At 50.4% G+C, this 24,571-nt stretch overlaps 2 protein-coding genes across 2 annotated transcripts; one reads left to right on the top strand and one right to left on the bottom strand.

The window, feature by feature from the left end:
• LOC132227642 (keratin, type II cuticular Hb5) lies at positions 1–7,193 on the top strand. The gene is made up of 9 exons (XM_059682981.1): positions 1–525; positions 2,163–2,371; positions 2,913–2,973; positions 3,091–3,186; positions 3,898–4,062; positions 4,313–4,438; positions 4,820–5,040; positions 5,777–5,808; positions 6,215–7,193. The coding sequence occupies exons 1-9, from the start codon at positions 103–105 to the stop codon at positions 6,406–6,408; spliced, it is 1,527 nt and encodes a 508-aa protein (XP_059538964.1). The 5' UTR covers positions 1–102; the 3' UTR covers positions 6,409–7,193.
• A 4,833-nt stretch (positions 7,194–12,026) lies between these two features.
• Positions 12,027–24,430, bottom strand: LOC132226542 (keratin, type II cuticular Hb5-like). Its single transcript, XM_059681146.1, has 9 exons — positions 24,008–24,430; positions 20,456–20,664; positions 18,985–19,045; positions 18,399–18,494; positions 17,357–17,521; positions 16,994–17,119; positions 14,232–14,452; positions 12,845–12,876; positions 12,027–12,178 (listed from the first exon to the last, which is right to left on the bottom strand). The coding sequence occupies exons 1-9, from the start codon at positions 24,428–24,430 to the stop codon at positions 12,027–12,029; spliced, it is 1,485 nt and encodes a 494-aa protein (XP_059537129.1).
• Between the last annotated feature and the right edge of the window lie 141 nt (positions 24,431–24,571).

Below are 24,571 nucleotides of genomic sequence, written 5' to 3'. Positions count from 1 at the left end.
ATAAAAGGACCAGGAAGCACCAGAGAGGCCAGAGGAACCTGAGCAGCGCACCCACAGCCCTGGAAGAGGCCCGCTGGCTCAGGCTCTGCTCAGACCCACACGATGTCCTGCCGCTCCTACAGGATCAACTCGGGATATGGGGTCACCAGGACCTTCAGCTCCTGCTCGGCTGTGGCCCCCAAAACTGGCAGCCGCTGCTGCATCACTGCCGCCCCTTATAGGGGGGTGTCCTGCTACCGGGGGCTGACCGGGGGCTTCGGGAGCCGCAGCCTCTCTCACCTGGGCGCCTGTGGGCCCCGCATGGCGGTGGGCGCCTTCCGCTCTGGCTCCTGTGGACGCAGCTTCGGATACCGCTCAGGCGGCGTGTGCGGACCCAGCCCGCCCTGCATCACCACCGTGTCCGTCAATGAGAGCCTCCTCACGCCCCTCAACCTGGAGATCGATCCCGACGCGCAGTGCGTGAAGCATGAGGAGAAGGAGCAGATCAAGTGTCTCAACAACAGGTTCGCTGCCTTCATCGACAAGGTCAGTGAGGCCCAGGATGGTCCAGAGAAGGCTCCAGCCCTGCTCCCACTGGGAAGGTCCTGGTCTGCTGGGGACGCAGCATGGCAGCCAGGTGTGAGGCAGCAGAGGGAGAGAAATGCAACCGTTATAGGCAGGAGGGTTGATGGTCACTGTTTAATTCCAGCAGAGTGTATGGAGGGCCCAGAGTGGTCCAGAAATCAAGTCTGCGGTCTAAAGCGCTTGTGTGCTTCTGGAGATAACAGCAATATCAGAGCTGCCCCTGAAAAACTGGACTGGGCACTGGGTGCGGAAAGAATGGGAGCGAATGGGGAGAACAAAAGGCATGTGGCTCCTGGCCAGGCAGCACGGGAAGCGGCTGGGGCATGGCTGGGAGCCCCGTGCCTCCCCCATCCTTGCTCTGCCCCTCTGCAGTTTGAGACCTCAGACAAATGGTGGTTGTGGGAACTTTTGGGTTCATGCATGAAAAATGCGGGCACATAGTACGTGTTAGCTGTTACTATTTTCCAAGGACAGTAGTGAGCAAGGAGGTGCGACAGCTAACCAAGCAGGCTCAGCAGCCTCTTTCACGGATGCAAGGCTGGGACTATGGAAGGGAAGGCAGCAGGCTGGTGAGGGGAGGCCACTGGCACCATGTGACAATTGCCCCCATAAAGGCCACCTCTGCACCCCCCTTCATACTGGCTCCTCTGGCGTCCATGATGCCTCACTCTGGCAGAGTACATAGAACCAGGGTCTGGGTCTGGGATCCGGGGCTCGGGGGGTGACCTTCCTGTTATCACTTTCTCTGTAGTGATCTAAGTTAATCCTCAAAATGAGCCAATGGGGTATATTATTATCTCTATTTTTTCAATAACAAATTGAAGCTGAGAGAGTTTAGATGAGTTATTTAGACATACTGTGGTGGGCAGGTGAAGTGGACTCAAAGGACAGCAGATCCTGGCTCCATCAATGTGTGGCAATAAGCTAGTGATTTCACACCAAGTACAGTTTCCCCATCGTATGTAGAGGGAAATAATATCTCCCCACCCAAAGGATTGTAAGGATTGAATGAAATAGATAGAGGTAATAGATTATAGATAGATATAGATATAGATATATAGATGTAGATATAGATGATATAGATATAGATGTTATGGGTATTGATGGATGTGTGTGTGTATCCTAGCACAGGCCCTGGTACCACATAGTAAATATTCAATAAGTGTTTCATAAAGGAATTATAGTAATTGTTAATTATAGTGAGTTCAGTAATAGTTAAGCTAGTGAAGCACTTACTATGTGTCAGGGACTGACACATAGCACTTGACATGCATTAACTTGTTCAGTCTTCACCACTTTAAGGAAAGTACTATCATCATCTCTGTTTTAGAAATGAGAAAACCAAGCACCAAGAGGTTAGACAACTTTCCCACTTAGAGTGGCAGACCTGGGGCTTGAACCAGACTTTTGGTGTCTAGCCTGAGTGCTTTCCCTCACACCCACACTGCCTCCCTGGGGGGAGCCAGGGCCCTTGAGTTGCAGACACTCAACCCCGTGGCTCAGCACTTGGCTGTTCAGGGAACATCCGGGCAGAGGGAGCTCTGTGGGCCATGTACCCCATAGACTCCCCACTAAGTCTCTTTCCACACCCTGAACAGGTGCGCTTCCTGGAGCAGCAGAACAAGCTGCTGGAGACCAAGTGGCAGTACTACCAGAACCAGCGCTGCTGCGAGAGCAACCTGGAGCCGCTGTTCAATGGCTACATTGACACGCTGAGGCGGGAGGCTGAGTGTGTGGAGGCCGACAGCGGGAGGCTGGCCTCAGAGCTCAACCACGTGCAGGAGGTGCTGGAGGGCTACAAGAAGAAGTGAGTGCGGCATAACCAGGGGGACCCAGGGGGGAGGTGAAGGCTCCACCCACAACCTTCTAGAAGGAGCTTCTCTAAGATTCCTGCCATCAACAGGAGCTACCTGGAACCCCAGGGAATGTCCAGGAGAGACCCAGGTTTCTTGGATCCTTTGGCTTCACCTCCACCGCTGGGAGGTCCTGGGGTCTCAGAGCTGGTTTCAGAGGAGTGAGGAAAGGGATCCCAATGGGTTCTGCAGCTATCTTTGTTCTGCCCCTTCCAGCTCACCTGTATGACGTGGGCTCTGTGATCTCTCTGGATCTAGACTTGGGGAGTAGAGAGGGATTCCCTAATCTCATCCCACAAGCAGAACTGGGGTGGAACAAGCGAGGCTGGCACAAGGGCTAGCTCATGAATAACACACAAAAGAGACCATGGGAAGAACAAGATAACATTTGCAGGGAGTTCATCCCTTTTGAGCCCCAGAAGAGCTTGCCTGGGAACTGGGCTGGTATCTAAGCGCCAACCCCTCAGCTCTGTCCCCTCTGTCCCCCACACTCAGGTATGAAGAGGAGGTGGCTCTGAGAGCCACGGCAGAGAACGAGTTCGTGGTTCTAAAGAAGGTGAGGGGATGGTTGCAGGGCAGGGAGGGAGGGGCACCCAGTCACCACACTGACCACAGAGGCCCCTTCCTTCATTGGGCCTCCCACACCCACCCTTCCTCCTCTCTCCACCACCAGGACGTGGATTGCGCATACCTGCGGAAATCAGACCTGGAGGCTAATGTGGAAGCCCTGGTGGAGGAGTCCAGCTTCCTGAAGCGACTCTATGATGAGGTGATGGGGCCCCTGCCAACCAGCCAGGGCAGTGGAGGGGAGGTGTGGAGACCCGGAGAAGAGAGGCGAAGGGGTGTGTGTGTGCATGCGTTTGCATGTGTATGTGTGATATAAGCATGAAAAGAGCATGTACACACAAGCAAAAAGGGCATGATATGTGGCTGTCACAGACACCTGTATGTATGTGGAGTTGAGAGCCTGGCATACATGTTTAAGGACTGTGGATTGTGTGTGGTTGGGCCTCTCTATGTTTGTGAGCACCTCTGTGTGTTGCAGTGTGTGTGCCTATGGGTGGTCTGTGCACATGTCAGTCTACACATGGATATGAAAGTACATATGTGGGGGTGGGGATCAGGGTGGGTTTCTAGTTAGAAAGGCATCTTAATTAATGGGAAAATCACTATTCCTGGCATTGAAAACCCAATTCCCCTGGCAGGTGACTTTGAGTTAGGCCTTTTTCATATGCTAGGCCACAGTTTTCCCATTTGTTAAATCAGAGGCTGTCCCCAGCTGACCTCTAGGGCCCCGTCCAGCTTTGTTGCTTTATGATGTCACTGTGTGTGAATGAAAGCAGGTAGGAACATGGGGAACAGCGGTCATGTAACATTTATGACCAGTGTCCCCTCCAGAGAGTGGGCACTGCCCTCGGGGGTGGAGCGCATGGCCCAGACCAGGCAACAGAACCAAATGCATTGGCTGTTGATCCCCCAGGAGCTCCAGATTCTCCACGCCCACATCTCAGACACCTCGGTCATCGTCAAGATGGACAACAGCCGGGACCTGAACATGGACTGTGTCGTGGCTGAGATCAAGGCCCAGTACGATGATGTCGCCAGCCGTAGCCGGGCCGAGGCCGAGTCCTGGTACCGCAGCAAGGTGAGTGGCACAGGACACCTTTCACCTAGTCATGGCAGTGGGAGGGATGTGAGGTATATATTAGAAAAGGCTGCTTTTGTCTGGGGATTCTGATCCTAAGGATGGTAACAGAGGCCAGACAGCTCTCAGGTTGAGTGGACAGGGCAGGGCTGCCATGGATAAGCACTGTACAGCCTGCACTACCATCCATGGTGTCCAGATTGGGGGATTTCTCATCCCGAGCCTTGGGACCACCTCTGCTTCCCCCCAGTGCGAGGAGATGAAGGCCACAGTGATCCGTCACGGGGAGACCCTGCGCCGCACCAAGGAGGAGATCAACGAGCTGAACCGCATGGTCCAGAGGCTGACCGCCGAGATTGAGAACGCCAAGTGCCAGGTACGGGTGTGGGGAGCACTCAGATACCCAGCACAGGCAGACGGCAGCACCAAGCCCTTTGCCCTCTGGCCCCAAGCAGGCCTCACAGTGTGCACATGACCCAGAGAGTGGGTAGGGGCTATACCACATCACACACTTGCGCTGTGATGAGCCATATCACTGATGACTCTCTTCTTGGCCATCCTGTGACCACCACCAAAGAGAGATGGTGAAAAGCTTACCCATCTCCTCCTTCATGTGTACATCCCATTAAATACCTGGTCATAGGGAGTTAACCTGCCTTTTCTCTGGGACCTTCCACTCCCTGCCCTAATCTATCAGCTGGGTGAACCAAGCTGTCCCTTCCCTCTCATCCTTGTCTTCACTTCTCCTTCCCCATAGCGGGCCAAGCTGGAGGCTGCCGTGGCCGAGGCAGAGCAACAGGGCGAAGCGGCCATCAGCGATGCCCGCTGCAAGTTAGCTGAGCTGGAGGCCGCCCTGCAGAAGGCCAAGCAGGACATGGCCTGCCTGCTCAAGGAGTACCAGGAGGTGATGAACTCCAAGCTGGGCCTGGACATCGAGATCGCCACCTACAGGCGCCTGCTGGAGGGCGAGGAGCACAGGTGGGGCTAAGAAAGACCTTGTGGAGTATAGGAGGTCCTGGGGGAGTAAATTTCCTTAAGCCCAAGTGTGAGCTACATCTCCACCCACCACTAGTACAGGTCAAGCTTCAGTACCAATTATCAAATGCCTATTACGTGCTCAGCATGTGCTAAGTGCTCACAATCTGATGAGGTAGGAATCATTTTTCCCATCCAAAGATAAGCAGTAAGGCTCAGTGTTTGGTGACTTTCTCTGGCCACAGTTAATAAGTGCAGTAGCCAGGACCTGCACCCACGTCATGTGCCTCTGAAATCCATGGTCTTTGAGTAGCTTCCTACAAGAGGCTGCGTGCCGGCCTGCTCATCTTAAGGACAATGCTTTCTATACGTATGCACGCATACATGCGCGTAGTACCTCTTCATTGACCACAAAGCCCTTTCACACACACTGCTGCACGTGCTTTGACTGCTTTCTGTGAGCCCAGTCATACTACCCAGCGTGTGTCTGGTCTCCCACATTGGAAGAATGGGAGGGTTCATCATCTCACCCACCTCTGCTGAAAATCAGAAGACCTTGCCTCCGTGGTCAGAGAACAGTTAAAGAAAGAAAGTGTGCCTTTAATGCAGGCTTGGGGGGAGCCCTTTCCGCTTCTGGGGGTAGGATCTGTACACAGGATGGCCCTTTCTGTGCCCAAGCAACCATCATCTCAATGAATCCAGCTCAGTGTCCTAAGTTAAGAGTTTTCTTTCTCTACAGGCTGTGTGAAGGCGTGGGCGCCGTGAATGTGTGTAAGTATCTTCTGGAAACCCCCTAGAAAATGGCTTTGTTGATGGGCAAAGCTGAACCCTGCAGCCTAACCCCCTGAACCTGGAATGTTCCTTTCATCCTCCACTGGAGTCTCACTGGGGACACGAAAGGTTGGCGGTCAACCTGGTGGAGAAGTGAACTGCAGGCCATGGAAATGGGGCTAAGCAGCTTTGCCCCTCTGGGTTCCCAGGGTCCCCTGGTCCTTCTTGCCCCGGTCCCCTCTAACGGTCCCCTCTAACGGCTGAGAGGCTGAGAGGAGGTGGGCATGAGTTATTAACCCCGTTGAGGAGGAGGAGCCGCCTGCCATGTGGAAGGCATTGGCATCTGTCACGGGGTTGATGAGATCATGGCGGGCCCCTCACCCCAAGGTGTCCTCTCTTCCCACAGGCGTCAGCAGCTCCCGCGGCGGAGTCACCTGTGGGGGCCTCACGTGTAGCACCACCCCGGGGCGCCAGATTGTGTCGGGCCCCATGGCCACCGGGGGCAGCATCACGGTGATGGCGCCTGACTCCTGCGCCCCCTGCCAGCCACGCCCCTCCAGCTTCAGTTGCGGGAGCAGCCGGTCTGTCCGCTTTGCATAGAGTCTGGGGCCAACTGCGTCCATATGTGCACAGAGGGTGTGTGAATGGAAATGTGTGCTTGCTTCTGGAATCTTCCACATGTTCCTTCAGAGGGACAGACCCTGGGGCCGCTCCGCCACCTTCTCTTTTTAGGGAGTTGTTTCCTGGTTCTCCTCCTAGCTTCGGTTAGAGAGTCATTCCCAGCCTTTCACTTAAGTCCAATTTAACTCAGAAATACCCGCGGCCAATTTGCACTGTTCACCAAGCTCCCTGGGACATTACCAGTCACCCGGGTGGCTGCACATCATGGGGACTTGGCCTTCCCCTGGAACAAGAAAGAGCCTAACCATCCTCAGGTCTCCAACAACGTGAGAATCAGAGAGGAAGTCCCCCCACCCCCCAACACACCCCACAGCTCCCTCTGCTGGTTGGGAAGGTTTCTGCAGGGAGCACCTGCCCCGTGGTCATTTTTGTGTGTTATGCTAGTCTCTCTGACTGACTGCCTTCCTCTGAGTTAACCTGTTCCAGCCAGACTCCTCACGGTCACCTCCCACTGAGAGGCCCATTAAGGGGAAGGAAATCCTTTTGACTTTGGACAGGTATTGCTATTGAATGCACTTTATACATTTCAAAGAAACTCCACAGTTGCTCCAGATCTCCCTCTGCCCACGCAGGAGGGGTCTGTCCAACTCGCAGCAGGTGGGATGGAGAAGGTTAGGCCACTTCCTGGGTCCCTGGCTTGTTACGACTGTCTGTGGGTGGCTTGCCTTCTGGGTTATCTCAATCGGTGTTTCAATAAATGCTGCTGCGATGCAAGGATATGTGAACTTGTGAACACAGTGTGCGCCCCCTCCAGCATTCTGACTCTCAGCTCCCTCTTGCCCCATCTCCCGCTGGCCAAACCTTTCAAGCCCCACCCCCACCCATGCAGCGTTTCCCCAATTCCCCAGTGATTCTGCCTCTTCCTCCATAGCCTGATTCCAACTCGGTACTCCTCGGTCTGGACCACAGCTCCAGCTCCCCCCATGACCTCTTTCTTCTTGACCATACCCCACATACCCCCAGCAGCCAGTCCCATCCCAACCTCATCACTCTCACCCCCTCCCACCTGGTTCAAACCAGTTCCCAGCCCACATTTGGGCTCCTTATGCCAAACACAGGCTCCCTCCATCTCCTCTTTTTCCACCTGCTTCTCAGCCGACCCAGTGCTGATCTTCCTAGATGAGGGCTCCACCTAATGGAGACAGGTCTACCCTCTGAGGCCACCAAGGACTGTCCCACATGGACATATAAGCCATCCCACACCCCTCCTCCCATTTGCCTTTGTTCGTTGCTCTCTGTACTTCCCCTCCCCACCCTCCCTTTCACACGCACACATCCCCCTCCCCCTGAACCACAGTGTCTAAAACCCTGAGGATCTCTGGTTTTTGTCTTTGTGGCTTGGAGCCAGGGATGTCATTGGATGTGCCTGGAGCCTGAATCAAGCTGGAAGTTCCTTGAGGGCAGGAGGTGTCTCCTCCTGGCTCTGACACCCAACTTGTCCTAAGATGTGGCTCCGGGTCATGTCAGGCCTGGGGTGGTTGGATGAACGCAGGCAGCTGGTAGAACAGGAGTTATAGACATCAACCCTCTTGGATTCATCTCCATTTATCCATTGGAGGTGGGTCCAAGACACTATTCCACACAGATGTTCACCTGCCAGCCCCCCTCTGCTGCCCCATCCCCCAGCCTTTCCTTGGGAGAAGTTAAGTCATTCTTATGAATCCTCACTTCAGGCCCAAAGGGTTGCAACTTCACGGGAGGCAGTGGCCTTTTCTGAGTGCTCAGCTGACACCTGTTTCCCTCCTTTCTCCCACCTGTCTGGGCCCTGAGGTCATGGTCATAGTCACAAGAGGCCAACATTCAGTTTGAGGCATCTCATTCATCCACAGGAAATGGTAAATTGCAGGGGCTGAGAAGTCAGGAGATCAAAATTTGAGCATTAACTCTGTCATGTCTGAGGGACACCTTTGGCAAGAAGTGGCCTCCATGCGCTGGCCGTCAGCCTGCGGACCTGGGGACCCTTTCCAGCCCTGCCACCTTCTGTGGTCCTGGGTGCTGGTGTAAGTCTGTGCTTGGGGAAAACACCTTGATGTTACCATGGGTATGGGCCAAGCATAACTAAAATGCCAAATGCACACCCCCAGATATGGCACCATGTTTTAAAAAGCTGAACAGCCAGGAGCTTAGAGATAGTAATAAGCTTTTAATAAGTTTCCATGCTTGTGTGCAAAGACCAGTCCACCGATCAGATCATCAGCCAGAGGCACCGTTGGTTCGAAGATGGAACTTCTCCCGCAGCCCTCCTTGCAGCCAACAGCAAAATGCAGAGCAAACTTCTCTGGTTCAAGGAATCGGGGCTCCCCCAGCCTCTCCTGATAAAAGAGCTATTCCCCGTGGAAACCAAAGGGTGCAATTCAAGGGTAACCACGAACTAAAGTTTTATTAGAAGAAAACAAATTTAAAGGAGAGGCCGAGTGGTCTGGAATCAAGAGTTCAGGGAAGTCAGAAGAGCAGGCGGCCCAAATGATAAAGATGGCCCATGTGGGTGATTCCGGCGCTCTTTCCTGGGCTGCCCTTTCCTGTGAAACTCCACAGACCGAGCTAAGACCTCCGTCAGAGAAAATCAGACCTTCTGTCTGTTTTCTACTCTATTTCAAATGTTCCGTTTCCCCCCAACAGTACACAGGGTCCCCAAAACATGAAGAGGTATGCAGTACAGTTCTTTCAAAATCTTGGGGAGGTTTGGGCTTGCTTTGGAGTCAAACTCTGAGGCAACCAACCCTCCTAGCCAAGTCTCAAGTTGCCTCCACTTTGGACCATTGTCACCAACACTTACTCTCAACTGGCTCTGGCCCCCAGCCCCAGTGCCTCCAACTTCCCCTGCTTCAATCTTTGGGATCTCAGGAAGCACAGATTGGTGTCATTACTCACCGGAGCCAAGCATAGTGAGAAACTCGAATTAACCACAGATCAAGGAAATTGCTTTGCAATGCACATGGGCACAGGAAATGACCAGCTGGGAATTCCCCGTGTCACACCACAGCCACTCTCAGGAATGTGGACTTTAGAGGAGACAGAATTGAGTGTTCTGTTCACTGAAAATTAGAGCAATGAAGACACCGGCGCCAAGTTCTGCCCTCTTTGTGTGGGGGCCTGCAGTGGGAGAGGGTTAGCCCACAACTGCCTCACACCACTTTCCTGCCCACCCCCCCCCGAAATCCCCGCCCATTTCTGCTTTGTTCGAAAACAAAGGGACCCCCCAACATGCCCGCTCTTGTTCCCTTGGTGCTATTGCACAATGATGGTGGGAGGTGAGTAGCCAGAGGATGGAGAGAGGTGGAGGCAGCACTCAGAGGACGAGCTTTTGCATTAAAAACTGGAGAAAAGAGTAGAGGCACACATATGTATATACACATCCTCCCGCAGCACCATCAAAAGAAAAGGCATCTCTTCCCCTGTGCTTCCCACAATCCCTCTCTGGGTTAGCAGGTGCCTGGTGAGATGCATTTCCCTCCTCACAGAAGACCTGAAAGTCCTTTGAACCTGATTTACCCCTTGGTGGGATCCAGAACATGATGTGCCCAGAGTGCAGACCCTCTGAATCCAGGAAGCAGAGACTAGGGGACCACTATCCTAAGAGAAATCTTGGTCCTCCCAAGGTCCAAAAGGACCAATGTGCTCCCTGGGGACACATTCAGGAGACATCAGAAGAACTGCATTGCCAGGGAGAACAGCTCAAAGGTTTCTCCATGTCTTGAGATCAATTATATATTCTTATGGCAAAATATCTTGTACCCATTTGGGTCTTTTTTTAATCTTGTTTTTTAATCCCAAATCAAATAAGCTGGGAGAAGTAGAATTTTTCCTATAAAACAAGTGAAATAAACTTGCCCCTCAGAAACCCCTCTCTCCACCTCATCACATCTGGGGGGACACCCTTGCATCAGAGGGGACTCTGAACAGACTTCCCCAGGTGGCACCTCTTAGGGACTGTCAGTTCAGGAATAGGTCAGAGACTGAGTTTCCCCAATCAATGCCCCCATCCAGGCTATTGGGGGAAATGCCCTCCAACCGGAAGTCTGAGTTTTAATTCTGGGTTCCCACATAGGAGGCCTGTATTAAGCATCCCATAATAAGATCTGTCTGAGATTCTTAGAGAGCAGAGGCTATGGGGAGATGTTCCTACAAATGCTTCCAGGAAGTTCCTTTATGTCACTTTCCATCTCTTATCTCTGCAATATCAGATTAGTAAGGCGGAATCCGTTAGAACCTCCTTCCTGTCCAGGAGCATTTTGATGTGCCAAGAGGTTAGCCTGGAGGAAGAATTAGGGTAAGACAATGGAAAGTCTTGGGGAACTTTGGCATTATCTAGACCTCTGCTTGCATCCTGGCCTACCTGTGTGACCTTAGTAAAGTTACTTAACTCCTTTGGGCCTTAATTTTCTTATCTGTAAAATGAAGATAATAATATAGCTGCTGTGACAACGATTGAAGGACATACGTGAGGTGTTTAGCGGCTGCTGTGAACAAGCTCCCACCTCTCCCCTTTCCTACCTTTGTCTCCACCACGCCCAGCCTGCTGTCCTAGCCTGGCCGGCGGAAGAGAAATGCAGAGACAGCCTGACCCTGTGAGAATCTGGAGGAAAGTCACCTCCACAGTCAGAATGACCGGACCTCTATTCCCTCGGCCCACATGAACCAGCAGTTCTCAACTTTGGTTCTTACAGGAGTCACCTGGGAGCATGTTTAATTCAGAGTTCTGGGCTCATCTCTGCCTCCCCCGGCCCCCTCAGACCCTGATATAGGTTTTGGTCTGAGGACCACACTTGAAGAAACACGAAAACAATCTGGAATGTGGGGAGGGGAGGAGAGTAAGAAGAAAGATATTAATGTGGTTACTAGCAGAAAGCCTTTAGCCTTCCACGTTTAATCACACGCATTAAAAGACAGAAGGAACCATAACATGAATCACCCAAATACAATAAAATCCAAACCACCAACAATAAAAATCTCAGCCAATTAGCCTCAGCCCATCTTTCCATCCTGACATATGAATAGCTGGAGGACACTCTAGGAACATACAATCTCTCAGATCAAGTGAGGGTCTCCCAGAGCCCCAGTTGCTCTCCCCCCATGGGCCCCTCAACACTGAGGAGACATGCACAGTCCCTTATCAAGGGCAAAGCCCAGTGGCTGCCCACACACTGCCATCCCTCTACCTGGCTCCCTTCCCAGAGGGCCGGGCACATGGTCAGTACTTAGGAAATGTCTGCTAACCTGAAGTTAGTTGGGGTGGGGTAGTAGGGGGGGGTGGGGAGTGACTAAGCAGTTTATATCAAAAAGCCTATAAGTCCCTTTCCTGGACCACAAGGAGGAAGGAATCAATGGAAATGGTAATAATGCCAAACCCAGGATTTGCACTCAGAGTAAATCTCAACTCTGATAGGAAAGAAACTGGAGAGTTAGTCTGGGTTCCCAGTCAGGGGAAATTACCAAACTGACATTTGGGCCAGAGAGAAAAAAGATTTCCCCCTCCCACTCCCCACCCTTGCCCCTATCAGACCTAGTCCATCCAAAGTCCCAGCCTCCACCCCCAGCTATGCAAACCGCACAGATCTGACGCTGGAACATGCCCCTGCTACAGAAGGGGGGCAGAGGGCGCTGCTGCTGAGGGCCATGCCCCCCAGGCCTTGAGGGAGGGTGGCATTGAGGTCTCCGCAGACCACACCGCCCTGGGAACGGCTCACACCTGTGGATGGAGACACCAGGTCAGAATTCTGTTATCCCAGACATGGTGTGACCCAAAAATTTTTTGGAACCAATAATTAACTCTCTTCACACTCCAAGGGACCAGCAACATGAATCTTTTAAACCCACTGCCATTTGCTTCTTGAAGGAACTGGGTTAGCAAATTGGACACCTAACTCTATTTGAACCAAACTAATGTTGAGATGTGTTAATTCAATTTTTGAGCAAAATCTGATGGATCACAGTGGAGGAATCATCTAGAAAGATGGTTGTTGGAAAGATGAGGAGAACAGATAGACACCTAGACTAGTTCTGTGTACACATTGGATTATTAAACAGAAAGATTTGAGAATTGCCTGTAGTGGCTCCAAATGATCGAATAGACATCTAGTGTTTCTTCTTATTAAAACATTATACCACTTGAAAAGTATTCTGTGTTTAATTGAAAGACTTAGGCTATTTTTGTAGAACCAAACAGATGTTCCAGATGGATCCATGTATGGTTCAAATATTTTGGACCATCAATTTGTCCAGATCCCAGAGACCTCAGCTACTACCACCGTTCCCTGTGCCCCACAGACAGAGGTTCGGTCACTATTTAGGTGCAACCTAATATTAAGACTGTTGACACCCAAAAGAACCATGCCCACACACAACCCCAACTTACAGATGTTGACTGAGCTCATGCCTTCACACAGCCTGCAGGGGAGAGGAGAGAGTGAGCATTAGAACTGAGCTCCCTGCCCTTGCAGCAGACCTATTGTCCATCCTGAAGCAGGGGCTGGGGGCATGCTGCCCACCCACTGCAGACAGCACCAGTCTATGAAAAGGTCAATGGCCTCAATATGCAAAGAATACACTAAACCACCTTTTAAAACCTTGTGTGTTGGGAAGCAGCACATTATTCATAATATGATTGAGTTATTAACACCTAGTACATTAATGATTACTATCGTAATGAAAGTGTCACTCTGCAAATGCCAAGTGCTCCACAGAATGCTGGTGAGTGGGTTGTGTTAACAGTGCAAAGGAGGAGGTAGCTCTAGTGCAGGGGTGGGCAAACTTTTTGACTCGAGGGCCACAATGGGTTCTTAAACTGGACCGGAGGGCCGGAACAAAAGCATGGATGGAGTGTTTGTGTGAACTAATATAAATTCAAAGTAAACATCATTACATAAAAGGGTACGGTCTTTTTTTTTTCTTTCTTTTTTTTTTTTTTAGTTTTATTCATTTCAAACGGGCCGGATCTGGCCCGCGGGCCGTAGTTTGCCCACGGCTGCCTAGTGGCTTCACCCAAAGTCCCGAGGAAATGGACAGAAAAGTTTACCTGCTGGGTCAAGCATGGTGCAAATCCAGCAGTGTGGCCAGCGGCCTTGGGTGCCACTCATGTCAGATTTCTAACACTGACCATGTTAATAAGGAGCCTCTGTGTGGGTGCAGCCCTGCCTGGCTACCCTGGATAGAGATACTCTTATTCTAATAACCAGCACTGCTTGTGCTTACTATGTTCCGTTAACTCACTTAATCCACGGAATAGCCTTAAGTGGTGGGTTTTATGATTACCCGTTTTACAGATGAGGCCTGGGGGTTCATAGTAAGTGTTAGAGCTGGGGTTTGAACCCAGGAGATCTGGCTCACAGCCTGTGATCTTAATCTTGTATACTCTCCTCCCCAGTGCAGCCTGTTCCTCCCTCCAGTGGACCCAGCTAGGAGGCAGTAATGATGTGACCACCTCAAGGCTAGAGGCCCATGCACCATCCCAGGTGTAAAGCCACACTGCTCCCTCCCATGCAGACTTCACCTGCCCCCAATTCTTGGTTCAAAGTCAGCACAGCCTGGTACCATTTTAGCTTAACCACTAAGTAGCTGTGGTCTTGGACCAGCCCTTTCCCCTCTTTTGGGCCTCAGTTTCTCTATGTTTAAAATGGGGGAGTGTCTGGACCCCATGATCTCTAGAGTATTTCCCTGTTTGAGTGGCCTGGAGGATTGTAGTCTAGTGAGGCACTCTCCCAGCCTTGAGTGGAGATGTGAAGTGACCCTGAGCCCATACTCACCGGCTCTCCTCCCCCTCCAGCAGTTTGCGATAAGTGGCGATCTCCACATCGAGGCCCAGCTTGGAGTTCATCACCTCCTGGTACTCCTTGAGCAGGCAGGCCATGTCCTGCTTGGCCTTCTGCAGGGCGGCCTCCAGCTCCGCCAGCTTGCAGCGGGCATCATTGATGGCCGCCTCGCCCTGCTGCTCCGCCTGGGCCACAGCGGCCTCCAGCTTGCGGCGCTGGGGGAAGGAGAGGAGGGAAGGAGTTTGAGAAGAGGGCAGGCTGTGGGGACCCTGGTGGGTCTCCCACACCTTGGTCATCCTATTTTGCCTCCATTCAAAATGGACAAATTTTTAATTAGCCAGGAAGGGAAATAATAGCCATTTGGAGCTTTCTTCCTTTGTTTTTGTACCACTTTATTGTAAAACTCAAACCCATGGAGAGCCATTAGAGGGAGGAAATGTTAGCACTAAAATAGGACTGATAATTAGTAATATTATTTATATTTGTTTACTGTCATTAGTTTACAAGGCGCTTTCACAGTTGTTATCTTATTTGACCTTTAGTTACTCTGTCAGCTTGTCAGAATAGGCCTTGCTATTCCATTATGCAGAAACTCATTATGAGACCCAGAGAGGCTGTGACTTGCCCTAAGCTACCCAATTAGTTAGTGCCAACCCCAGGTTTTCAGAGACCACTGTGCAGGTCTCATTCTTTGAGATCAGCATGCTGAAAGAAGTTCCCATTTACAATGTCCAGCACACTAACTACAGCTTCTTCCTCAACCCACCTAAGAAAGCAGAAGGAACTCCTACAACTCACCACTCAAAAAAACACACAAATCAACCTAATTACGCAGTTGTAAAAATGGGTTAAGGACCTGAATAGACATTTCTCCAAAGAAAAGACAAATGGCCATCAGGCATATAAAAAACAAAACAAAAACAACAACAAAAAAACCCACTTATCATCATAGAAATGCAAATCAAACTATGAAGATCACCTCACACCTGTCAGGATGGCTATTATTTAAAAAAACAAGACAAGTGTTAGTGAGGATGTGGAGAAATTGGAACCCTTTGCACACCATTAGTGGGAATGCAAAATGGTGCAGCTGCTATGAAAATAGTATGGAGGTTCCTCAATAAATTAAAAATAGAACTACCATATCATCCAGCAATTCCACTTCTGGGTATCTACCCAAACGAATTAAAATCAGGATCTCAAAGAGTTATTAGCACTCCCGTGTTCATCACAGCACTATTCACAATAGCCAAGATGTGAAGACAAGCCACTTGTCTATGGAGAGATGAATGGATAAAGAAAATAAGGTACGTACATAAAATGGATGCCATTCAGCCTTTATAAAAAAATAAAAAAAATTTAAAAAAAGGAAATCCTGCAATGTGCAGCAAGATGGATGAAACTTGAGGACATTGTGCTAAGAATAACAAGCCAGACACAGAAAGACAAACACTGCATGGTTCCACTTACTAGTTTATGAAGTATCTAAAATAGTCAAATTCAGAATCAAAGAGTGAATGGTAGTTGCCAGGGCTGGGGAGGGGTGGGAGAATGAGGAGTCACTAATGCTCAGACATAAAATTTCAGTCAAGCAGGATGAATAAGCTCTGGAGATCCAAGGTACAACATCCTACCTTAGTCAACGACAGTATGTTATACACTTACATATTTTTAAAAAGGGTCGATCTCATGCTGTCCGTACCACAATAAAATAAATATTTTTAAAAGCATATCAGAATGCAAGTATTCTTCTCTAATTTCACTTCTGAAAAGTAAACCATTCCCATATTTTATTACCTCAGCTATTGAGAGTAACAAATTACTTGTGATACATCTTACACAGAGAATGAAAACAGCCTACAGAAGGGTGAGGACCGGAACTGAGCCAGGTATATGCGGGAACTCAGCGTTATGATAGAGGTGGTAGCACAAGCCCGTGGATAAAGAATAGATTACGTGATATAGTTTATTGCTACAGTGTATGTAGATAATTTTAATTAAAGCCCTACTCCCTGTATATACAAAAAAAATAAAATCCAGATGGATTAAAGACCTAAATGTGAGGGGTAAAACTATACAACTAGCAGAGGACAAAACATAAGAGGATACATTTATGACCTCAAACTTTCATAAGTATAACCCATAAGGTAAGAGGTCACATCCAAGTTAAAGATTTTTTTTTTTTCAGTAAAGGACACCAGAACAAAGCAAACAGACACGTGACAGATTGAGAGAAGACTAATTGAGGCATGTGTAACTGATTAAGGGTTACAATCTGGAGAGAATGGGCAAAAGAATAATGCAAATCGCCAAGAAGACGGAAGTTTCAATAGAAAAATGGGCAGATGATATGAATAGGAAATTCTCAGCAGGAGAAATACAAATGATTAGTAGGTGTATGGGGAGACATTCAATGTCACCAGTTAACCAGAGAAGTGAAAATTTAAATTCCAATAGCAGGGATTGAAGGCTCAAACCCCAGTGGGAGGCGTGCAGGAGGCAGCCGATTAATGCTCTCTCCCATCATTGATGTTTCTATCTCTCTCCCTCTCCCTTCCTCTCTGAAATCAATAAAAAAAATTTTTTTAAATCGATAGACCAATCCTCTTCCTACAATGTTTTGTGCACTGTGAGTCCTTCAGATGCAGGTGGTTAAAATACAAGCCTCTCCAAAGATAGCAGGAGCCCTCGAGGTAGAAGGAAAGCAGAAAGCAGATCAGAAGCGCTAGGTGTGCTGAGTTCTCAGTGTCTCCCACCTGCTGCTTGGCATTCTCCACCTCTGCTGTCAGCCTCTGGATCATGCGGTTCAGGTCGTTGAGCTCATCCTTGGTTCTGCGGAGGCTCTCACCCTGCTGGGTCACTGTGGCCTTCATCTCCTCACACTGCGGGTCAGGAGACAAACACGTGGAAACTACCAATTACCAGGTGGCTGGAGGGTGTGCTGGAAGGTCACTGATCACACCCAGCCCAGATCAGCTAGCCTAGTCTTCTGCAACAGCCCACCTCCTTCCCAGCTCTGAACCTGGAACCGCAGCTACAGCCCCTCTGAGTGCCTGGGTGCATTTCCCAGAGAAGCTCCAGGGTCATGGTTCGTAGGGCAGCCCAGTCCTCCAGTTTACCTTGCTTTGGTACCAGGACTCAGCCTCGGCCCGGCTGCGGCTGGCCACGTCGTCATACTGAGCCTTGATCTCGGCCACGACTGAGTCCATGTTGAGTTCCCGACTGTTGTCCATCTTGACCACCACCGAAGTGTCAGAGATTTGTGACTGAAGGACATAGATTTCCTGTAGGAGACAATAGACAGGGCCCTCAGCTCCAAATCCCCTTCCCATTCCTGCTTCTGCAGGTAATCAAAAGCACAGTCCCAACTTGCAAATTTTAGAAATAAATTAGGAAACTTCTGACAAGTCAGAAAAATGTTAAGTGTAGTTTCTTTAAAAATATATTTTATTGATTTTTTTACAGAGAGGAAGAGAGAGAGAGAGTTAGAAACATCAATGAGAGAGGAGCATCGATCAGCTGCCTCCTGCACATCCCCCACTGGGGATGTGCCCACAACCAAGGTACATGCCCTTGACCGGAATCGAACCTGGGACCCTTCAGTCCCCAGGCCGACACTCTATCCAGTGAGCCAAACTAGCCAGGGCTTAAGTGTAGTTTTAAGAGGAAAAGGCTGAAGACTGTACCATAGCCTCAAGGTAGTGAGTAAGGTGGAATTCCATCAATGCTGAGATCAATAGGGGCAGATTTCTAGGGTCAGGAATAAACTGAATTACTATGTGTGAAGCCTAAGCTCTCCGGATCAGTGATAGCTTTATGTATAAATCCAGCCAACCAGATAATGGCCAGATTTAGAGTCCTGAGTTTCTATAATAATTATTATTATATAGAGAGAGAGCTCTATTATCAAATCTCTACTTCATGTTGTGCTGTGTGGACAGGCAATGAATTATATAGTCTTCCTAATCATTTTAAAGGAAGGCCATCATCCATTGTCATTTTGAAAGGAGGCCTCAGTCACAAAAGGAAAGGATGTTGAGATCCTAGACAAGTAAGGAACGGACAACTTTCCCTAGAACCAAGGAACCAGGACAGGCCACACCCCAGGGAAACCCTCCTGTCTCTTCTCTCAATTGCTCTTCGGGAGATGGGCAGACTCACCTCCTCATAGAGAGACTGCAGGAAGTGCATCTCCTCCTTCAGCGCCTCCACATTGGCCTCCAGGTCCGCCTTGCGCAGATAGGCGCTGTCTATGTCCTGGTGGGGAAGACAGGAGAGAGTGGGCGTGAGTCACTCAGTGCCCTTGGACGCTGCACTCTACCGTGGGCCCTGACACCACCTCCTGGCCCACCCCTGCCCCTGCTCATCCAACCTGCAATTACAAGGCACTTTCAGGGTCCTGGGAACAGGGCCTTTGTTATCTGCCACTGCCTTTACCTCCCTTCACATAAGCATCAGTGAGACCACAAGGGATAGGAAGTGAAGAGAAGTCTGGCCCTACAGACTTTTCATTTCCTCCAGAATTCAGGGTTTTGATTAAGCAAATAGCCTAAGATCAAAACCCAAAACCGCAGGCTACTGCCACTGAGCCAAACTGGCCCTGGAGCATGACCCTGAGGTGGCCACAGAGCCATGGGTGCACCTCCCCAATAGGTCATCCTTGGCACCTAAGTCAGGCAACACCCAACCCCCAAGTAGACTCACCATCCAAGAGTTAGCTGCTTGCCGTAGGGAAAGAGTCACTCACCTTCTTCAGCACCACAAACTCATTCTCAGCCGTGGCCCTGAGGACCACCTCTTCTTCATACCTGAGGAGAGAGAGCACAGCTGAGGGCTGTGGCCGGCTAGTGAAGCCTAGGTTTTCAAGACTCTCTGGATCTGCCCTTGACTTTCTGGGTGCCTTGGGAGAAGAGGCTAGCCTCTCTGGACTTCTATTTCCCAGCCATAAAGAACCCACCAGAGGACACTGAACATGGAGTCCAAGTCCCTGGTTTCTGGTCTAAGCTTGGAAGTGAGGTCCCTGCAAAACCTCAGGCAAACCATTTACTCCGCCTGCAACTTGGGTTCAATTGCCTGGTAGGCAGTAAGGCACTCAGTAAGTTTGTGGGATAAATGAGTGACAGTTGCTCCAAGGAGCCCTACAACCCTAAAATTATACAAAACATAAAGCTCCATGAAAGCCATTCCCATGACGTTCCTTTCCCCCTCCCCCAACATCCAAGGACTTGAAATACTGGGAGCGACCCGCTCTGCCCAGACTGCTGGGGGCATTTCCACAGTCCTCCTCCACCAGCCTTTGGCTCTTTCTTATCCCTGGAGCAGCCCTGCCCGAGCCAACAAGGGAGACCAGCGTTCCCAGAGCACGGTTTTCACAACTTTGTAATTACAGGCAATTAGGCTCCTATAAACTCTGAGCTCTGTGATTACTGGCCCACACACTCCTAGAGTAGGAGACAGACTTTGGCACCTGCAAACAGAATTGTGTCTGCATTTGCATCCCCCCAAAGGAAGTGAAGACCCATTCCTGGGTCCATCTGATGGTAAAACCTGACCTTCCAAGATCAGAATTCCAATTAGCATGACCAGAGATGATGATGTCACAATCACCTTTCAGTCTGTCTGTGTCTACCAGATGAAGTGGGGCAAGTTAAGTGATCCAGCGAGTAAAACTAGATAATGGCCAAACTAAACAAGTCAGGTTAAAATAAAAGATTTACCTGGACCTTTGAATTGTAGAGCCTTGCATAACAAAACCCTAATGATTTATCTGCAGCATCAATAAAAGAAGTATCCAATTTCATCAGATATCCTTAATGGCATCTGCCTGATCATTTTCAAGAATTCTCTTCCAGGATGTTGCCTTTCCACCCATCCTGGTGCCGACTGCTGTTCCCATGTTCTGCTTTCCAGCCCTGTTGACCATGGTCCTCCTGTTTCATTTGCTCTCTCTCCATCTCTGGGTCAGTCTGTGCCCTGGGCGGGTGCCCCATCCCTCCCGGCTGGGAGCACCCCTTCCCTCCAGATTGTTGCTCGGTCTCCAAGATAACCTGCAGGAGCTGGGAGCCCAGACAAGACGGAGCAGACTGATAATGCAAGCCATCTGATTGGTAGCCTGAAAGGACCCTGATCTTCAACCATGTCTGCCTCCAGGATAGTTGTATTGACCCAGCCAAGACCTACCCCATTCCTATAACCACCCCTGGCCCTGTCATGCTTACCTCTTCTTGTAGCCCTCCAGCACCTCTTGTACGTGGTTGAGCTCTGAGGCCAGCCTCCCGCTGTCGGCCTGCACACACTCAGCCTCCCGCCTCAGCGTCTCCATGTAGCCATTGAACAGCGGCTCCAGGTTGCTCTCGCAGCACTTGCGGTTCTGATAGAACTGCCACTTGGTCTCCAGCAGCTTGTTCTGCTGCTCCAGGAAGCGCACCTGTCGCCGAGGGTGAAGAAAAGAGACTCAGTGGGAAGTCTAAGGAAGTTTCTGGTCCCCCAGAACTCTCTCTGCCCTTTGGGATGGCCCCTGACCTGTAGCAGTTGTGACCTTCCCCCGAAGACCAAATCATTTACAAAGTCTGAAAGTACAGTTCACAATTGTTCCCCAAATAACTTCCCCTCCCCCCACCTCCCAGAAAGAGCACACAATTTATTTGTGATTTGTTTATTCTGCACAGAATAAAATAACATCTGATCCTGAAAAAATGCCACAAACCACATGTAGTAGGTAAAAAATGGCCCCTCGAAGATGGCCACTCCCTAATCCCTGGAAGCTGTAAATATGTTGCATTACATGGTAAGAGGGATCCTTCAGATGCAATTAAGGTTACAGACCGAAGATCAGGAGCTTATCCTAAATTATCCAGTAGTTGGCTCCCACAGTAGTTGCCTTTCAAAGTGGAAGAGGAAGGCAGAAGGATGAGAGAGATGCCCAGAAGAAGGAGGCAGAGGAGAGAGTTCAAACAGGAGAAGTGAGAAGCATGCGACCACTGTCACCAGCTTTAAAGATGGAGAAAGGTCTATGAGACTAGGAATATGGGCAGCCCCTAGAAACTGAGAACACCAGCCTGTCAATCAGCCAGCAAGGGAATAGGGACCTCAGTCCGATCACCACAGGAAACTCAGTTCTGCCAGAAACCTGGATGTCCCTGGGAAAGGGCCTCCAGAAAGAAATGCAGCCCTCCTGCCGGCTTGGTTTCAGCCTCATGAGATAAATGTATGTTGTTTTAAGATGCTAAGTTTGTGGGCATTTTTATGGCAGTAATTTTTATTTTTTTAATTCTTTATTGTTTAGAGAATTACATATAGTATTACATATGTCTCCTTTTCCCCCCATTAACCTCTCCCCGGCCATCCCCACCCCCCAGCACATGCCCTTACACCCCTAGTGTCTGTGTCCACCGGTTATGCTTATATGCATGCATACAAGTCCTTTGATTGATCTCTTACCTCCCCCACTCCTTCCCCTGCCTTCCCTCTGAAGTTTGACAGTCTGTTTGATGCTTCTCTATCTCTGGATCTATTTTTGTTCATCAGTTTATGTTGTTCATTATAGTCCACAAATGAGTGAGATCATGTGATATTTATCTTTCTCCGACTGGCTTATTTCGCTTAGCATAATGTTCTCCATGTTCATCCATGCTGTTGCGAATGGTAAAAGTTCTTTCTTTTTTACAGCAGCGTAGTATTCCATTGTGTAGATGTACCAGTTTTTTAATCCATTCATCTGCTGATGGGCACTTAGGCTGTCTCCAAATCTTAGCTATTGTAAATTGTGCTGCTATGAACATAGGGGTGCATATGTCCTTTCTGATTGGTATTTCTGATTTCTTGGGATACATTCCTAGAAGTGGGATTACTGGGTCAAATGGCAGTTCCACATTGAATTTTTTGAGGAAACTCCATACTGTGTTCCACAGTGGCTGCACTCCCACCAGCAGTGCACGAGGGTTCCTTTTCCTTATGGCAGTGGTTTTTAAATGTACTCACCATGACCCTCCCTCACTCTGACTGGAGTGCAGGAGCCTGGAGGGGAAACCCTGGACCAGAAGTTAGGAGATCTCTCACTGCCTAACTCTGCCATTGACCGAGCCACAGTGCCTCATTCTCTCTGAGCCTCATGGTAAACTGAGGCAATGAGAACACATCAGCAATTTACACGGGCAGCCCTCAGGCCCTATCTGGCCCAGGGCATGTGCTATTTGGCTGCACACTGTTTTACAAAAATCCGATTAGCTACTAACATTTAATAATTGAGTGTCTTCTGGCAAGAATCTGGATTTCCCTGACCTTGATGAACCGGATGCTTGGGTAATGCTGGGCCTGCATTTGGAGTGAGGGCCAGCAGCTTCCCCTGTTGGTGGCACACCTTTCAGCTTGGCTTCATTCACCAGGCACCGTGCAGCTGCCAGCCCTAAACTAGGTTCTCCTCTCAAGTCCTAAACTTCTGGGAGAACAAGCTGGTGTAAAGCAACTCTCAATGAAAAGGAGCCCAAACCCTGACTATCCAAAAGGCATCTGCCTTGGGTCTCCACATGCAGGCCCAGGTCGGGAGGGCAGCTCTCGGGCCTGCCTGATCTACAGGCTTAAACCCACCACAGCGATGCACTTTGCACACCTGGAGTTCATCCTGAAGGAAGAACGCTGGAAGGAGGCAAGTGGCTGTCAGGAACCCTAGGGAAGGGATTGACCCTCCCCAACAGAAAGCGGTATACCTGGGTGACGCCCAAAGGGCCACATGCAAAGATCCCTTTCAAGTCTGCGTGTTCAGGGTCCTTACTGTGCTTTTGCGCAAATTAGGAAAAGGTGCCCCTTCAGGCAGATGCAGCCTCTCCCAGGGCACACAGCCTGGTGAACAGAGCAAGGGCTGGATTTCAACCTCCCCCTCCCCCATCTTAGTGGGTGTCCCTATGCAGTGAACAACCTGCATGGCCCCAGGGTCAGCTTCTGTGTGCTGATGGGAGGGACAGCCAGGAGCATGCTAAGAATGGATGCCCAGCACCTTCCCTTGCAGATATGCCTATTGCTGATGGTGCTTGTCTGAGAGCAAAGCTCCCACCCACAGCAGCCAGTGTGCACCTTCTAGTGTCGGGTGTGCACACCACTCAGCCCTGGAAGATGAGCCTTTCCTCCCGGGCACTCCAGGGGCTGTTCTCCCCCAAAGATCAGATTTCAGGCTCCCAGAGGGGGCGTCACTGGGGCAAAGGAAACTGAAGCTGTGTATCCAGCCACAAGGAGAGCTCTGAAACTGCAACATCGGGAAAGTGCAATTCAACAGCCCCTCCTGGGCCGCCCTGAAGTCTCAACTCACTGTTGTTCATCTGTGGAAGTGTTGGGTGGGGGAGGGCCCCTGGGGCAGAAGTCCTAGGAACTCCCAGCCTTCTGAGGATGTCCCTACAGGAAAGGAGCTTCTGGCCCCTCTCCCTGCTAGGGATGGGTCAGACACTAGCCTACGCAACAGCGCCCACCCCATCCACCCCACACTGTGTGATGGCCAAGATCCAGAGGATGGGGCCCAGACACACATGCACTCTTGCTGAGCAGGGTATTAGCAGTAATACACCTGCCTGTTCTGGCCAGTGGTTTCGCATCCATTATTGCAATTTTGACTCTCAAGGCAACATGTGAAAACTGAGATCCTGATTCAGCCACGTTCTCAAGGCTACATGCTCATCAGTAGCAGGTCTGGGACCCCGAGAATTTGAGCCCAGCCAGTCATTGGGTTCCAAGTCCCTTGCCCCTTCCTAAGCCATTGCCCAGGGGACAACCCACAGACCCACCTTGTCGATGAAGGCAGCGAACTTGTTGTTGAGACACTTGATCTGCTCCTTCTCCTCATGCTTCACGCACTGCGCGTTGGGGTCGATCTCCAGGTTGAGGGGCGTGAGGAGGCTCTCGTTGACTGTGACGGTGGTGATGCAGGGCGGGCTGGGCCCACAAAGGCCCCCTGCTCTGTAGCCAAAGTTTCCCCCACTGCGTAGGGGGCGCGCACAACTCACTGCGATCCGCGGGGACCCCACTGCACACAGACTCCGGCTGCCAAAGCCCCCGAGGCGCCTGTAGCCGGGGCCCCCAGGACTGCCCCCTCGGTAGGCCATGGCACTGGCACAGCTGTGAGCCCCCGGCTTGGGCATGACGGCAGAGCAGGAGCTAAAATTCCTGACCCCGTAGCCAGAGCTGATTCGGTAGGACCGGCTCGCCATGCCTCTGCTCTGTGGGCAGTGCCAGGGGAAGTGGAGGGACTGAAGGACACCAGATCTCACCCCAGAGACCTGTTAGTGCTCCTGCCTTTTATAGGGCAGACACAGGCCTCCTGACAACATGAAAGGCAGGAGAAAGTTATT

This window comes from Myotis daubentonii, chromosome 2, assembly GCF_963259705.1.
Source record: "Myotis daubentonii chromosome 2, mMyoDau2.1, whole genome shotgun sequence".
Lineage (NCBI taxonomy): Eukaryota > Metazoa > Chordata > Mammalia > Chiroptera > Vespertilionidae > Myotis > Myotis daubentonii.
The sequence above is the reverse complement of the archived record's forward strand: the minus strand, read 5'-3'. Positions and strand labels throughout refer to the sequence as shown.

Bases quoted from the DNA above. Each gene is read 5' to 3' on its own strand.
- LOC132227642 (XM_059682981.1), top strand. From the start codon at position 103: ATGTCCTGCCGCTCCTACAGGATCAACTCGGGATATGGGGTCACCAGG. The intron at 526-2,162 runs GTCAGTGAGGCC...CACCCTGAACAG, and splicing joins TCGCTGCCTTCATCGACAAG to GTGCGCTTCCTGGAGCAGCA. The intron at 3,187-3,897 runs GTGATGGGGCCC...TTGATCCCCCAG, and splicing joins TGAAGCGACTCTATGATGAG to GAGCTCCAGATTCTCCACGC.
- LOC132226542 (XM_059681146.1), bottom strand. From the start codon at position 24,430: ATGGCGAGCCGGTCCTACCGAATCAGCTCTGGCTACGGGGTCAGGAAT. The intron at 19,046-20,455 runs GTAAGCATGACA...CTCTCTCCTCAG, and splicing joins CTGGAGGGCTACAAGAAGAG to GTATGAAGAAGAGGTGGTCC. The intron at 14,453-16,993 runs GTGGGAGACACT...TCCTTCCCCCAG, and splicing joins TGGAGAATGCCAAGCAGCAG to CGCCGCAAGCTGGAGGCCGC.